The sequence below is a fragment of the Tachysurus fulvidraco genome, chromosome 21 (genome assembly GCF_022655615.1).
Source record: "Tachysurus fulvidraco isolate hzauxx_2018 chromosome 21, HZAU_PFXX_2.0, whole genome shotgun sequence".
In the NCBI taxonomy this organism is placed as follows: Eukaryota; Metazoa; Chordata; class Actinopteri; order Siluriformes; family Bagridae; genus Tachysurus; species Tachysurus fulvidraco.
This window is the reverse complement of record NC_062538.1, coordinates 18,906,274-18,921,307: the sequence shown is the minus strand read 5'-3', so window position 1 is coordinate 18,921,307 and position 15,034 is coordinate 18,906,274. Positions and strand designations below refer to the sequence as shown.

The following is a 15,034-nucleotide window of genomic DNA, read 5'->3' as shown; positions in this document are numbered from 1 at the left end:
ATTTACTGTTTATTATTAGATTGACATTTAATCAGCACAACCAAAACTACATGGAACCCAATACTGAAAACAATTAATAATAAAAATCACATAGTATCCCTTAACACTCATAGCAATATTTTTCATAATAAAGTTTCTTTACTGTTTCTTTTATTCATTTGAAATCATTTCAATAATACCATTAACAAGCAATAAACCCAATAAAATATACCCAAGGAATCAGGCTCGATCACATATCAGTATAATTACAGTCACTGTTATTAATAATGAGACATACAGAAGGCATTTCAAGGTTTGTAAATATTTGTAAATCTGATCAAACATTTTAATAACTATATTCTCTTTTTAATAAAGCTCTACAGATTTTCCAACTGCTCTGGAAAAGAACGATTGCTGAGTAAATAAGTAAATAAAAGATAAATCACCACAAAACCTGGAATTTCCCTCAGTTATATTTGTGAATGTAGACTTTTTCCTTCATGGATCGAGCTTACGGATGTTTCTCACATTCAGTTGCTTGAAAGTCTGCCAGTTTGCTCAATTCTTGCTGAAGCTGACAAAAATATTAATAATTATATAAGTACAGTAAATACTGTAAAATCCTTTAAGCCACATCTCATCCATTATGAATTTATAATGCTTTAATTTCTACTTATTTTAGACAACATTATTTCTTTTGCTAAATACACTTTACACATTATCTACAAAATAAACTCAATGTAATAAATTGTATTAAAATAAATTAAAAGGACAGATAAAGAAAGACATTATAGGAACGTTAACTTACTTCCATCACCACTTCCATCAGTCTTTTAATTTGAGAGTTTAACAGATTTTCATTAGCAGTGATTTTCATATGCGGTCCCATCAAAGCACCTGTATAAAAGTATTTATTAAAACCAATAAAGAAACAGACATTCAATAAGCATTCACTTAGTTAACTAAGGATCATAAATATCTCTATTTATTTTTCATGACCACATAAATAGTGTTTTTGCTTACCTGGAGTGAATGCTGCCAGAGCACAAGGAAGACATGTTAGGATTAGAAAACATCTGGTAATCTTATTCCAGCTGTAAACTTTGCTATTGCTAATGTTCATAATCATATTTAGACATCCAGCTTCCTTTATTTATTATATTTTAAATGAATTCAAAGTGGAGATCAACTCACCATTGTAGCAGATAAAAGGGAATCTGGCGAAACAGTTTTCATCTGTCCATCGGCCAAGATGATCCACAGCTGTACAGTGTTGATTTCTACTTTTTCCAGGTAAATACAAACCATTATCAGGTTCTGGTGTTGGTTCTGGACTCTCCGGTGTCCAATATGTAAAGGTTGAGTTGCTCTGATCTGACCATAATCGGTTTCTATACAAACCTATCCATACATCAGAACTGTTCACGATGCTCATTATTTGCTGAAGTTCGGTCTGATTTCTCACACTTGCCAGGTCTGTGTAATTCACTCTGCAAAAGCTCTGAGCTTCTTCCCAAGTCTTTTGATCATAAATCATTACATATGTGTTGTTTATACCTATGGTTGAGAGAATTACAAAGATGCATACAATAGCTGTAATTAGCTGTATGATAAATATCAATTATTATTTTTTATCAGCTGCAGTAGCAGATTAAAATAATTTAGGCAAAATCTTTCCATTTCTGTCAGACCTTACCATTATAGCAAACAAATGATCTTCTGTCAGTACAAGGTCTGTCAAACCACCACCCTCCATACTCCATGGAAACACACATCTCATTTCCATCATTATCAGGTTGATGTTCCCATCCTCTGAAGTCTCTCTCTCCCTCCTGGTAGAAAGCATCATCATCCAGAGACCATCTCCAGCTGTCATCATACATTCCAATCCAGGCTAAACCTGAGTAGCTGCCATTTATTGTGTTAAGGAGTGTGTTCATATCCTCCATGTTATCAATAGTAGCCAGGTCAGTGTAATTCTCTCTGCAGTATCTCTGTGCTTCAGTCCAGGTCTTATTCTCATTAACAAAGTGATACTGATGAGAGGAGTTTGAGGGCATTGCTAGAGTAGAATAACACCAATGTTGGTTACTGTGCTCATTATTTTGAAAGATGATATTTGTTTGTGTTCATTACAAGCAAGTAATTCTACTAAAAATTAGACTAAGAACAGAAAACTCTGTCCTTCACTCACTGCTGTAACACAGGAATGGAAAAGCTTGACCACAGTTTTCATCTTCCCATTTCCCATAATAATAATCATCATTAAATGACACAGCAGTACATGATATAATTTGTCCATAATTATCTGGTTGTCCAGGTTTCCAGTTGCTAAAAGAAGAGTTGCTTTGGTCCGACCAAAAACTGGTTCTGTACAGGCCGATCCAAAAAGCGTAATAATTACTATAGTAATAACTGGAGGTATAATGATTGTCATCCTTATCATTAGCTAATAATAATCTGATCATCTGGTTCTCAGTGTCGTTCCTCACAATGGCCAGGTCTGTGTAATGTTCTCTGCAGTATTTTTGAGCTTCAGTCCAGTTCATGTGCTGATAAACCGGAACATATTTCTCGGTGGCATTCACTCTCCCTAAAAAAAAGGAAATGGAATTTGTGTATAATATTTACGCTAGAATCTTTTCGTTTGGAGTAAATTTTTTAGCATATATATATATATATATATATATATATATATATATATATATATATATATATATATATATATATATATATATATATATATATATATATACTGTAATGCTCACCATCAAAACAAATGAATGGAAGTGTTGTAGAACATGAATACACCCACCAAAGGGCAGAATAACCAAAATATACACATAAATTGTTTCCATTCCAGTAGCTTGGTTTGTCTATATACCAATTACTAAATTTTATTTCTCCGTAACTGTAGAAAGCATCATCATCCAGAGACCATCTCCAGCTGTTCAGATCATCATACAGTCCAATCCAGGCTGAACCAGAGTAGCTGCCATTTACTGTGTTAAGGAGTGTGTTCATTTCCTCCATGTTATTAATGGTTGCCAGGTCAGTGTATTTCTCTCTGCAGTATCTCTGTGCTTCAGTCCAGGTCTTTTTCTCATTAACAAAGTGATATTTATGGAAGGTACATGACGATCCTGTGCAGAATTCTTTAAAGGAAAAACACCATAATATAATATTTTGCAGATAAACAATTTTTTTTTGTAAATATTGATGTGATTTACCAAAAATACAAATGTTAAAGTAGATATAATGTTTTATATTTTTTTTTAAGGACAGTGTATCAAATTTTATACAACTTAGAAATAACACAAAATAATTTAAATGTGTTTTTATTTCTTTAATCATAAAGATATACAAATATTTATATTCATGAAAATCCTATGATGTACACTCAGATGCACAACTGAAAATGGCAAAGAACTTGCAATGGTAAGTATCCTCTATGAAATTAGTGATGTTTGACTGGGGATGAATTAAACTGTTCATTTAAATGAAATAACCTTTAAATCTTACTTTTAACCATAAAAGTATATACTTACATAACACTAATATGCCCTTACTGATGATCCCACTTCAAACTCCCAGCATTACTAGAGAGTTGACCCCCATTTCCTGCTATTTCCTACTTTTCTCAACTCTAAAGCGAATACTAAACTTTGGAACATGGCTATTGGGATTTTAACCCATTCAGACACCAGGACATGAGTGAGATCAGGCAGTAATGATTAGTAAATAGATCTTGTATGCAAATAACTTTTTTAATTCATCTGGTGAGTTGAGCTCATGGTTCTTTGAAGGCAACTAGAATTCTTCCACACAAATAATTGCAAAACATCCCTTCATGGAACTTTCTACATTAATAAAGGCATTGCCAAGCTGAAACAGGTTTGAAAAAGAATTATTAGCTATGGTGAAGGGAAATCTCTGCACAACTTTGTGGCAACAGTTTAGAGAAGGCAAAAAATCTTTGTGATATTTATATAGTTTATGTGGTTAAAGGTTTATATTGTACAATAATGAAAAAAATAAAATCTAATTTAGAAGAACTCACTGTTATAGCAGATAAAAGGGAAGGTGGATAAGCAGTCCTCATCTGTCCAATGACCTGAGTCTCTGAATGAGACAGCAGTGCAGTGCTGATTTCCGTATTCCCAGGGATTATTAATACCATTGTCCGGCTGTTGATAGGTGGCTGGTCTCCAATTTTCATATGTGGATACCTGTTTGTCTGACCAGAGTCTGGTCCTGTATAAACCAATCCAAGCCACAGTGCCAACTGTAAGGTTTAAGATTCTTTGATTATCTGTTGGATTTTTCACACTGGCCAAATCAGTATAATGCTCTCTGCAGTAATGCTGAGCTTTTGTCCAAGGCATTGGCTGGTTTATCCATGTGTAATTTTCTGTTCCATTATTTCCTGTTAAAATAAATATGCTCAGTAACAAATACACCAAAAAATACACAGTTTATTCTTATAAGATGATTAAACATTCTCACCATCATAACAAATAAAATTAAAATATCCTCTACAGTCTCCATCAGACCAGGTTCCATCAGATGTAATATAAACACACAGCTCGTTTCCAAAGTAGTTATCAGGTTGATGTTCCCATCCTCTGAAGTCTCTCTCTCCCTCCTGGTAGAAAGCGTCATCATCCAGAGACCATCTCCAGCTGTCCTCATCACCATACAGTCCAATCCAGGCTAAACCTGAGTAGCTGCCATTTACTGTGTTAAGGAGTGTGTTCATTTCCTCTATGTTATCAATAGTAGCCAGGTCAGTGTAATTCTCTCTGCAGTATCTCTGTGCTTCAGTCCAGGTCTTATTCTCATTCACAAAGTGATACTGATGAGAGAGTAATGGCAGCATTGCTAGAGTGAGATAACACAAATGTTGGTTACTGTGCTTATTTTCTACTGAAATTTGCCACAATCAATAGACTCAATACAGAAATCTACTCACGGCTGTAACAGAGGAATGGAAAAGTATCTACACAGTTTTCATCTGTCCATTTCCCAGAATCATTAAATGACACAGCAGTACAGGATTCATTCTGTCTGTAATTATCTGGTTGTCCAGGTTTCCAGTTACTGAATGAAGAGTTGCTTTTATCTGACCAAGATCTGGTTCTGTACAGGCCGATCCAAAAACTTGAAAAATACGTATTATTAAACATCGATTTAATCTCCTGGTTCTCAGTCTCGTTCCTCACAATGGCCAGGTCTGTGTAATGTTCTCTGCAGTATCTCTGAGCTTCAGTCCAATTCATGTTCTGATAAACCAGGACATATCTCTCACTGGCATTCACTCTGCCTAAAAGAGACAATAGAAATATAGGAAACCTGTACTTTTACAGAAAATATGTACTGAATTTAAAGCTAGTACATAAAGCATATACAAAGTTGCATTCCTTACCATCAAAGCAAATGAAATGAAGCATTGTGGAACAAGTTGTCTCCCACCAAGCTCCATCATAATTAGATAAATACACACACAAACTGATTTCATACCAGTCTATTGGCTTCTCTATATACCAGTTTCTAAAGCTTCTCTCTCCCTCCTTGTAGAAAGAATCATCATCCAGAGACCATTTCCAGCTGTTCAGATCATCATACAGTCCAATCCAGGTTCGACTGCTGTTCCAGATGTCAATTATGTTTGTAAGGGCCAAGTCCTCTTCTGTGTTAGTAATAGAGGCTAAATCAACATAATTCTCTCTGCAGTATATCTGTGCTTCAGACCAGGTCTTATTCTCATTAATGAAGTGATACTGACGAGGAAGACAGACCCCAAGGCTGAAAAACCCTGTAAAATACATAATACCAGTTTTTACATAATGAATATAACTTGAGGTCGCTGAAGCACTGATTTACTAAGAGCAAAAATAAATTGAACTAGTTTTCATCTGCAATTAAATAAATTTCTTCTTTGTACTCATTGGACATATTGCTAGTGATTTAAGATGTATTTATTGATGTGTAAGTTATCATATACGACTAATGCATATACAGTGGGTACAAAAAATAATCACCCCTTTCAAAACAATCACAATTTGTAGCTTTGCAACGTGAAATGATGACAAACAAATTTTGTTTTATTCATCTGTATTAACACATTGCGACTTTTAAAGATCTAACAGTAAAAGGTCAGAAAAAAAATAAATTTAAAAAATAAGTGAGTTGGATAAAGGATCACTGACTAATAAAAATGACTGGTAAACTCAATAAGCCAATAAACTTGAAATAATCTTCTGTAATGTTACAATGTGCTCTCTTCATCATATCATTAAAACTCCTTTGAATTTATATAAATAAACTAATCATAATTATAATGTATATAGAAATATACATATTACAACAATTAGATAGCTTTTATAACACACACATAACACATAACACTCACCCAAATGCAGCAGAAGCCGAAACATGGCTCTGGTAGAATACACAGAAAGAAAGTGTGATTAGGACATTTATATAAATTTTAAAACATTAAATTAAATAATATTAAATGTTTCCATAGTCAAAAGAGTCATATGATGGAATATTTGTAAAGACTTCTATTTAAATATATTTACCTAATGGATCTATGCTTTCTGCTGTTTGCTTCTGTCTGCCACTTCCATTTAATATCAGCACTAAATAAAGACTCTGAAGAAAAGCAAGGACTTAAAAACATGTTGATAAACTGGTTACTGAATGTACCATGATTGATATCAAAATGAAGGTACCAGCTGAAATGAAAAAAAAAAAAAAATCTATGAGATACTTCCAGGTCACATATTTGTGTGTTTGTCATACGTTATAACAGAGACTGTTCAAGCCTGAAGGATTTTTTCATTTTGATTGCATAAGTGTTTGTTCTGCTGTATAAAAAGGAGTTAGAATCAAATATAGGTGCCATGAACATTATCTAGCATTGATGTATTGGGCTTCATCAGTACAAACAAACAAATGATTTGATCTCCAAAAGTCTGATATAAAATTAGTCAGAACACTGTTGGTTTTCAGTGTAAGACATTATTTACCATCTTACACAGTTTTAGTGGTTGAAGGTAACACATAAAATTTTTAGATGCTTATGGACAACACTAAATAAAGATTCTGAAGACAAGGAAGGACTTAAAAACATGTAGAAAGACTGGTTACTGAATGTACCATGATTGATATCAAAATGAAGGGTTGGGTTTGATATCACCATTTACTTTGATGATATAAAATTTTGGCGGAAAAGAAATGTTCCTAGATTGCTAGGCAAAAACAGAAATACTTATGAAAAATGTTTTTTAAAAGTCTTAAAGTGTGTGTTTTCATATGAGCTTCATATTAACTGCAAGTGTGGACCATGGCATGACAAAGGCATTTAATGCTGAACATGAAAAAAAGAGATACTTTCTGGAAAAAAGATATAAAGAATTTATCTAGATCATCTCAGATTTAGATTGTTTACCTCTGGTCTAGTTGTTCTGTTTCACTACACCTGAAAAACACTGAGCCTGCTTTCTTATCTCTTGCTTTCACCGCAGTGTAACCTTGCTCAGCTCAATAATGCATCACTGACCGTGCCTGTCTGTCAAATTTACCACTCCTTTCCTTTCCAAATTTATCTCCTTTCTTCACATGAAGAAAGGGCATTTAATATATCAGGCTGGGCCTCTGTCTCCAGATTGTAATGGGATGTGTTCGGAGCACTATTTACTGTGTATTTAACATTATTCTTTTTTCTTTTATGTTTTTAGGGGATTTCTTTCTAACCAGCAGTGGTCACTGGGGTGTCCTCACTGTGTGGATGGCAGTGGTGAGGTGGTTGGGATTGTGAGGTGGTTTGGTCACTTTATGCTTTGTTTTCTTTTTCTGTAGGTTTTCATTTTGAATGCTGTAATCTTGGCCATCGGTGGTTTTGTTTTATTTTTCTCTTAATTTATTGTGACCTGGGCTTAACGTTGTACCATTTACACTTTTTTTTTCAAGCTGGGATGAATATCTGTTTAGAGATTATATACTCGGCTTTTGTTTTATTGATGTGTTATCATATATGAATAATGCATATATAATAACTGCATATATAACTTTCAATTTTTTTATCCCTTGTATTTTTTTTAGATTTTTTTATTTTCTACAGCTAGAATTTTTATTATCTATCAGCGTCAGTTGTCAGGGCTCAGGTGCATGAGTGCTCTTTAAAATATAGATCTTGACAGTGAAGATGTCATTTGATGAAGTCTAAGTGAGCATCGTGTTCATATTGTAGTTTGATTGAAAGACTAGCAAAAGAATACTATCTAGAAGGTTAGCAGATCTTTCAATATGTATATTTTTATGTTAGAAGTACCGTTAGTTCTATTTATTAAAATGACAATATTCAGTGTGTGTGTTGCATATGTATAGATATAAATAATATAGTTAAGTATACAGTATTGTTTATAATGTTATGTAATTAATTCCTTTGCGCAGCAACAACCCATTGTGTACAGCAAAGCCATGGATATAAGAAAATATACTGTACCAATACAAATGTTAAGAGAAAATAAACAGAGAAGTTGATCATATGGAAAAGTATTTGAATCATGGAATAGAACATGATAGTCTTGTGTTTTGGCGTTTTGTTTAAATATTAAACGTGGTCTATTATAATTATAATGAATACGAGTGAATGTCTGTTTCTCAGATAATTAAAAATTGTGGCCCCCTACAGTATGGAAATGAAATCTCCCCTCCCCAACACCCAACACCAACTTAACAGGATGTTTGAACAAAACAATGTCTCATCACATCCACACCAATAAGGAGCTTAATACAATGACGGCACCTTCACGTAAAATAAATTCAAAAACATTTCACATGTTTCTTCATTTAAGTGATATTTTTATTAGAAAACGACAATATTCCCAAAAATTCTGAGAATAAAAACAATTATAAAATGAAAAACACATTCTGTCTCTTAACACCCATAGCATTATTTTGCACAAACAAACACAGTGTTTCTTTTGTCATTTAAAAAATACCATTCATAAGCATTAAACATGTAATAAACTAAATAAAATCATGCTCAATCACAGGTCATTATAATTTCAATCATTATTTTTGACACTATTAATTTCATAGAAGTTTACAGCATTCCCAACAGCTCTGGAAAAGAAAGGTTGCTGAACCAATGATTAAATAAAAGATAAAGCACCACAAAATCTAGAAAATGTCTCAGATATGTTTTAAACCCGAGTGTATTTTTTTCCTTTATAGACCGAGCTTACAAATGTTTCTCAGGATCACAGTGTAGTTGCTTGAAAGTCCCAGTCTGCTCAATTCTTGCTGAAGCTGACAAAAATGTGAAATATTTATATAAATGCATTAAGTACCTTGTAAATACAAACAAGTAACATGTCATCCAATGTAAATATGTATATATTTAAATACTCTTTTGTGTATAATTGGTTTACACATTTTCAATAGCAACGACATTCATCAACCAATAAAGTGAAATTTAGAAATATTTAATTTTACATTAAAAAAAAAACATTAAATATTTTACAATCAAATATAATATAATATCATAGATTTTAATATTAATGTTGCATAAACATATGAATGGTGTTTGTGCTCACCTGGAGTGAATGCTTCCAGAGCACAAGGAAGACAGGTTTAGGTTACGATAATATCTGGTCCAGCTTCATTGCTATTGCCAACTGTCATAATCATGTTCAGACATGGATTAGTATTATGTTGTTGTTTTTTTTAAATTATTCTTTACCGACTTTGACTTCGACTTAATTATTTAAACAAAGTCACACTCACCAGTGTAGCAGATAAAAGGGAATCTAGCTAAACAGTTTTCATCTGTCCATTGGCCAGAATGATCCACAGCTGTACAGTGTTGGCTTCCAATTTGTCCAGGTGAATTCACACCATTATCAGGCTCTGCTGTTGGTTCTGGACTCTCTGGTCTCCAATATGTGAAGGTTGAATTGCTCTGATCTGACCATAATCGGTTCCTATACAGACCTATCCATACCTCATCCTCGTTCATGATGCTCAGTATTTTCTGAAGTTCAGCCTCATGCCTCACACTGGCCAGGTCCGTGTAACGCACTCTGCAAAAGTTCTGAGCTTCTTCCCAAATCTTTTGATGATAAATCCATACATATCTGTTGTTCATACCTAAGGTTGAGAGAATTATAAATATACAAACAATAACTGTATTATAATTAGCTGTATGATTATTAACCATTATTGGCTTTTATCAGTAAATTAAAATAACTCAACCAAAATGTTTCCACTATCTGGCAGTCCTTACCATTATAGCAAACAAATGATTTTCTGTCAGTACAAGGCTTGTCAAACCACAGCCCTCCATTCCCCATGGAAACACACATCTCATTTCCGTTATAGTTATCAGGTTGATGTTCCCATCCTCTGAAGTCTCTCTCTCCCTCCTGGTAGAAAGCATCATCATCCAGAGACCATCTCCAGCTGTCATCATCACCATACAGTTCAATCCAGGCTAAACCCGAGTAGCTGCCATTTACTGTGTTAAGGAGTGTGTTCATTTCCTCCATGTTATCAACAGTAGCCAGGTCAGTGTAATTCTCTCTGCAGTATCTCTGTGCTTCGATCCAGGTCTTATTCTCATTCACAAAGTGATACTGATGAGAGGATGTTGATGGTATTGCTAATAAAAGATACATTAAAGATGTTTTTTCTTCATTAGATATAAGTAATGGTAAAGAAAGAATATCTGCACTACATTCAAATTTCTGGCATTTAGCCCTTATCCAGAGTGACTTACAATTTATTTATGAGAGTTAAGGGCCTTACTTAGGGGCCCAGCAGGGGCCTGGGCTTTGAACTCATGAACTTCTGATTAGTAGTCCATCACCTATCAATATCAACACTGTACAGTTTATATCTAAAGGGCGTTGCCAGTTTTATTTATGAGACAACAGAAATCTACTCACTGCTATAACAGAGGAATGGAAAAGTTTGGCCACAGTTTTCATCTGTCCATTTCCCATAATTATCATCATTAAATGACACAGCAGTACAGGATTCATTCTGTGTGTAATTATCTGATTGTCCAGGTTTCCAGTTGCTGAAATAAGAGTTGCTTTGGTCCGACCAAACACTGGTTCTGTACAAGCCGATCCAATAAGGTTTATGCTTATAATAGTAATAATAATAATAAAAATAATAGTTATCACCATAGTAATTATAATAATGATTATCATCTAGTTTATTATAATTAGCTAATAACAATCTGATCTTCTGGTTCTCAGTCTTGTTCCTCACAATGGCCAGGTCTGTGTAATGTTCTCTACAGTATTTCTGAGCTTCAGTCCAGTTCATGTGCTGATAAACCGGGACATATCTCTCACTGGCATTCACTCTGCCTTAAATAGAAGGAAATTGAATTTGTCTAGATTATTTATTCAAACTAGAATCGTTTTGTTTATTTCTTTCAGTATATATACAACTGCTTACCATCAAAACACATAAATGGAAGTGTTGTAGAACAAGAGGCTTCTTTCCAAACTGCTTCATAAACTGCAAAATATACACAGAAATTTTCTCTATTTTCATTCCAGTTCCTCGGTTCATTTATATACCATCTTCTAAAGTCTCTCTCTCCATTCTTGTAGAAAGCATCATCACCCAGAGACCATCTCCAGCTGTTCAGATCATCATACAGTCCAATCCAGGCTAAACCTGAGTAGATTCCATTTACTGTGTTAAGGAGTGTGTTCATTTCCTCCATGTTATTAATGGTTGCCAGGTCAGTGTAATTCTCTCTGCAGTAGCTCTGGGCTTCAGTCCAGGTCTTTTTCTCATTAACAAAGTGATACTGATGGAGGGTGCATGATGATCCTGTGCATAATTATTTAAAGGACAAACATCATAAAATATATTACTGCAGATATAAAACATCTTAAATGCAAATAGCATTGTGTTTTTATTGCTGTAATTATGGAAAAATACATATAATATTCATGCTACTTTATTTTCGAACATTTATGGAAATAAGCTGTCATTGAATTTTCATATGAAACAAAACCCTTAATGACCTTTTTCCACCCTTAATAATCTTTTTTGCCCATATGTCCTTATTGATGATCCCACTTCAAAACTACAAGCATTAACATAGATTTAACCCCTATTTCCGTCTATAACAGTCTTCACTCTAAACGAATACTAAACTTTGGAACATGGCTATGGGGATATGTACCCATTCAGGGACAAGGACATGAGTGAGTCCAGGTAGTGATGATAGGTAAGCAGGTCTGGTATGCAGACAGATTTTTATCAGATAATTCATCAGTGTGGTTAAGCTCAGGGTTCTATGAGGGCCAATAGTTTCTTCCACACAAACCTTGACAAGCTTGTGGCCACAGTTTATTGAAGCTCCACATATGTGTATAATGCTCAGATGTCCACATACTTTGGATTCTTACCATATGAGTAATAAAAAAAGATTTCAAAATGTTGTGATATTTATATAGTTTGAGCGGATAATGTTTCATATTGCACAATAATGAAAAAGTAAAGTCTGATTAGAAGAACTCACTGTTATAGCAGATAAAAGGGAAGGTGGATATGCAGTCCTCATCTGTCCAATGACCTGAGTCTCTGAATGAGACAGCAGTGCAGTGCTGATTTCCGGATTCCCAGGGATTATTAATACCATTGTCTGGCTGTTGATAGGTGGCTGGTCTCCAATTTTCATATGTGGATACCTGTTTGTCTGACCAGAGTCTGGTCCTGTATAAACCAATCCAAGCCACAGTGCCAACTGTAAGGTTTGAGATTCTTTGATTATCTGTTGGATTTGTCACACTGGCCAAGTCAGTATAATGCTCTCTGCAGTACTGCTGAGCTTTTGTCCAAGTCATTGGCTGGTTTATCCATGTGTAATTTTCTGTTCGATTGTTTCCTGAAAAGAAAAGCCAATAAATGGGCTCAGTAACACCTAAACCAAAGACTACACAATCTATTCTCATAAATAGATTTAATATTCTCACCATCATAGCAAATGAATGTTAAATATGCTTGACAGTCTCCATCAGACCATGCACCATCAGATCTAATATAAACACACATCTCGTTTCCGTTATAGTTATCAGGTTGATGTTCCCATCCTCTGAAGTCTCTCTCTCCCTTCTGGTAGAAAGCATCATCATCCAGAGACCATCTCCAGCTGTCCTCATCACCATACAATCCAATCCAGGCTAAACCTGAGTAGCTGCCATTTACTGTGTTAAGGAGTGTGTTCATTTCCTCCATGTTATCAATAGTAGCCAGGTCAGTGTAATTGTCTCTGCAGTATCTCTGTGCTTCAGTCCAGGTCTTATTCTTACTAACAAAGTGATACTGACGAGAGGATGTTGAGGGCATTTCTAGAGTAGGATAGCACAATGCTCATTATTTTGACAATGTACATCATAGTTGGTATGTGTTTATTAAGAGCAATTAATACTAATGAAAATTGGCACTAAAGACAGACACAAAACAGAAATTTACTCACTGCTGTAACAGAGGAATGGAAAAGTATCTACACAGTTTTCATCTGTCCATTTCCCAGAATCATTAAATGACACAGCAGTACAGGATTCATTCTGTCTGTAATTATCTGGTTGTCCAGGTTTCCAGTTACTGAATGAAGAGTTGCTTTTATCTGACCAAGATCTGGTTCTGTACAGGCCGATCCAAAAACTTGAATAATCTGTATTATTAAACATTGATCTTATCTTCTGGTTCTCAGTCTCGTTCCTCACGCTGGCCAAGTCTGTATAAAGTTCTCTGCAGTATCTCTGAGCTTCATTCCAGTTCATGTTCTGATAAACTGGGACATATCTCTCACTGGTATTCACTTTGCCTAAAAGAGATGATAGAGATATAGGAAACCTGTACTTTTACAGAATGTAAACACACACACACACACACACACACACACACACACACACACACACACACACACACACACACACACTCAAATATATGCATAAATAAATGCAATACTCACCATCAAAGCAAATGAACGGACGTGTTAGGGAACACGAGGCCTCACACCAAACTCCATTAGAATACCATAAATACACACACAAACTGATTCCATACCAGTCTCTTGGCTTCTGTATAAACCAGTTTCTAAAGCTTCTCTCTCCCTCCTTGTAGAAAGAATCATCATCCAGAGACCATTTCCAGCTGTTCAGATCATCATACAGTCCAATCCAGGTTCGCCTGCTGTTCCTGATGCCCATTAAGTTTGTAAGGGCCAAGTCCTCTTCAGTGTTATTAATAGAGGCTAAATCAACATAATTCTCTCTGCAGTATCTCTGTGCTTCAGACCAGGTCTTATTCTCATTAATGAAGTGATACTGACGAGGCAGACACACCCCAAGGCTGAAAAACCCTGAAAAAGACATAAAACCAGTTTCAGATAAACGAATATAACTTGAGGCCACTAAAGCACTGTTTCACTAAGGTCATCATTTTATATTATTTATATTATTCATTATATATATATATATATATATATATATATATATATATATATATATATATATATATATATATATATATATATATATATATATATATACATATTACATTTCTTTTGTATGCAAGTAAATTCATTTGCAAATTAATTCTTTGTAAGTTCTGTTTTTATGTCTCTGAACAGCAGAATTCAGATATTCAGATATCATACAATGAATGATCTGGAATAATTAAAGGTGTTAAATTAAAAACCTCCCTGGTTTGACTCGGCCATTGCCGGTCTTAATACTGTGAGACTCTAATGTACATACCAGTAAATAAGTATACTGGTATTAGGCCAAGCTACTGATACACATTTCCTCACATTTGTTAGCTGATTTAATTTATTTGCCTTCATGAAGGTCAGCACTCTTTTGTCTGTACTTTCAAATATCTAAAGATCATTGTGTAATAACAAAATGTGCACATTAGACTCTCCCTGACGCTTCTGATATACTTTGGTTAAACCACAATATTTACAGGTTCTATTCATGTGGTGTTCATTAAAACAACAGAAGACAGT

The 15,034-nt window shown here is 34.4% G+C and overlaps 2 protein-coding genes and 2 long non-coding RNA genes across 7 annotated transcripts in view; 1 reads left to right on the top strand and 3 right to left on the bottom strand.

The window, feature by feature from the left end:
* celf4 (CUGBP, Elav-like family member 4) overlaps window positions 1-15,034 on the bottom strand; it is a 140,857-nt gene that overhangs the window by 35,562 nt on the left and 90,261 nt on the right. The gene's annotated exons all lie outside the window — the stretch shown is intronic.
* On the bottom strand, window positions 350-13,818 carry LOC125139837 (lymphocyte antigen 75-like). The gene is made up of 6 exons (XM_047805565.1): window positions 13,499-13,818; window positions 1,676-2,041; window positions 1,174-1,536; window positions 1,003-1,014; window positions 788-876; window positions 350-553 (listed from the first exon to the last, which is right to left on the bottom strand). Exons 1-6 carry the CDS (start codon window positions 13,803-13,805, stop codon window positions 491-493), a joined length of 1,200 nt encoding a protein of 399 aa, XP_047661521.1. The 5' UTR covers window positions 13,806-13,818; the 3' UTR covers window positions 350-490.
* LOC113661735 lies at window positions 2,820-5,776 on the top strand. 2 transcript variants are annotated; one of them, XR_007138958.1, is made up of 3 exons: window positions 2,820-3,030; window positions 4,632-4,765; window positions 5,557-5,776. It is a non-coding gene; the product is annotated as an uncharacterized LOC113661735 (long non-coding RNA). The 2 variants fall into 2 exon arrangements; XR_007138959.1 differs by lacking the exon at window positions 4,632-4,765 and adding an exon at window positions 3,384-3,417.
* LOC125139842 lies at window positions 9,104-10,114 on the bottom strand. Its single transcript, XR_007138960.1, has 3 exons — window positions 9,778-10,114; window positions 9,588-9,668; window positions 9,104-9,300 (listed from the first exon to the last, which is right to left on the bottom strand). It is a non-coding gene; the product is annotated as an uncharacterized LOC125139842 (long non-coding RNA).